The following is a 1,685-nucleotide window of genomic DNA, read 5'->3' as shown; positions in this document are numbered from 1 at the left end:
GTGTGTGTGTGTGTGTGTGTGTGTGTGTGTGTGTGTGTGTGTGTGCGTGTGTGTGTGTGTGTGTACGTATGTACGCACCCCTGGGGGAGTGTTTTACTTACAAAGATACAGAGGAAAAACTACAGCAACATGCTAACGATACTTTTTGGCAAAAAACTGACAGCACAAAACTACACACAAGAGGACACAATAAATTACAGCTCCCTCCCCGCCCCCCTCCCTAAATCATCATAATCTTGTCCAACCTCGACACAAAACACATTCTTGCAAAAATACACCAATACATTGGAAGCCAAACTGGGTGAAAATCATGACCATACAAACAACTGCAGTATGCAATAATGTTCAGCAAAACACGCTACATGAATAAATGTTTGTTTTTTGTAATTTTAAAAACCCTTGGATGCTTTATGAGGCACCACTTCAAGGGGGCAAAAAAAGAAGAAAAAAACCCAACCTGTAACATCACCATCTCCCCCCCCCCCCAATATTGACAAGATATTTCAAAGACAGCAAAGCCATCTTCTCTCAGTAGTGGTAAGCCCCATGTGATGTCGTCGTGAGGGTCGAACCACAGGTGATGATTATTGGGGGAACAGCTACACTGACAGAGCCCACGGCTGTATTTTTCTTCACTGGTGAACTGTAGATGGCTTTCACTACACCAACACAATACCATGGGTCAATTTTCTTCCCTCTGCTGGTCGAGGGCATGTTTCATTTTTTTAAACTGAACCATTTCATCACAAAATGTGTTCTCCCATATTTCCCTCCGTGATGGAATAAAAAGAATACAAAACATCCAGGCACAAAATACCGGTGACGTACAGAAATAGGCCAAGCCTTGGATCATCTACATGTAAACCCCTCCCCTCCCTATCAATCAATAAGACGGACAATGAGATGCACACATACATCAGAAGTGGTTTGGTTTCATTGAAGCAACGTGTATTTTTTTTCTTTTTTTGTAGAGAACACCGCAATTTCACAAAGCATACTTTTGCATTATGAACTGCCCTTCAAGAAGTGAACATAGACCAACACAAACAAACGAAAAAACTGAACAAAAAAAACAACAACCCCCAAACATATTTCTTTCATCTGGGTGTCAAAATTTTTTTAAAATGATCTAACATCACAAGACAGAAGAAAATATTCTTTCTGAACTCAAGAACAAGAAATAGATGCACTAGTAGTAGCGACAAGCCCATGTCCTATATCTGGGCCCTTAATTCTCCGCCTTTGCCTCTTCCGCTGCTGGTGCTGCATCTCCTGCTCCTCCTTCCTCTTTCTTCTCCTCCACCGCCTCAGCTGCGGGTTTCTCCTCCTCCTTCTGACTCTCCTCCGTCTTCCCCTCTCCAGCAGCTGCGGGGGCTGGCGTGTCCCCTCCATCAGCGTCCTTCTGGTCCTCTTCCTTCTTCTCTCCATCCTCGTCCTTTACCTCTCCGTTCTCTTTGGGCTTCTCCTCGCCCTCACCCTCTTTCTTCTCTGCTCCCTCTTCTTCAGCCTTGGTGGCCTCTGCACTTTCTGGTGCGGCGGCCGCCCCCTGGTTGCGGACTTTCTTGGGCTTTTTGCCGAGACCTCTCTCTATGAGGGCGTTGGCCTCATCCACCACCGTATCTTTCACGTCGCGTGGTGTAACGCCCAACACATCCTTCATCTACAAGATACAATGTGGGAAAAGG

At 45.4% G+C, this 1,685-nt stretch overlaps 1 protein-coding gene across 2 annotated transcripts in view; it reads right to left on the bottom strand.

The window, feature by feature from the left end:
- Positions 1-951: 951 nt before the first annotated feature.
- The window catches only part of LOC100533307 (reductase-related protein), a 36,809-nt gene continuing 36,075 nt past the window's right edge, over positions 952-1,685 (bottom strand). The window contains 2 exon segments of one of the 2 annotated variants that reach the window (NM_001204605.1): positions 961-1,302; positions 1,304-1,660. In NM_001204605.1, coding sequence (NP_001191534.1) covers positions 1,168-1,302; positions 1,304-1,660 — 492 coding nt within the window. In that variant the 3' untranslated portion in view covers positions 961-1,167. 2 annotated transcript variants of the gene reach the window in all.

This window comes from Aplysia californica, unplaced genomic scaffold, assembly GCF_000002075.1.
Source record: "Aplysia californica isolate F4 #8 unplaced genomic scaffold, AplCal3.0 scaffold01093, whole genome shotgun sequence".
Taxonomy (NCBI): domain Eukaryota; kingdom Metazoa; phylum Mollusca; class Gastropoda; order Aplysiida; family Aplysiidae; genus Aplysia; species Aplysia californica.
Note: the sequence above shows the minus strand (reverse complement) of the source record. Positions and strands in the feature narration are given on the sequence as shown.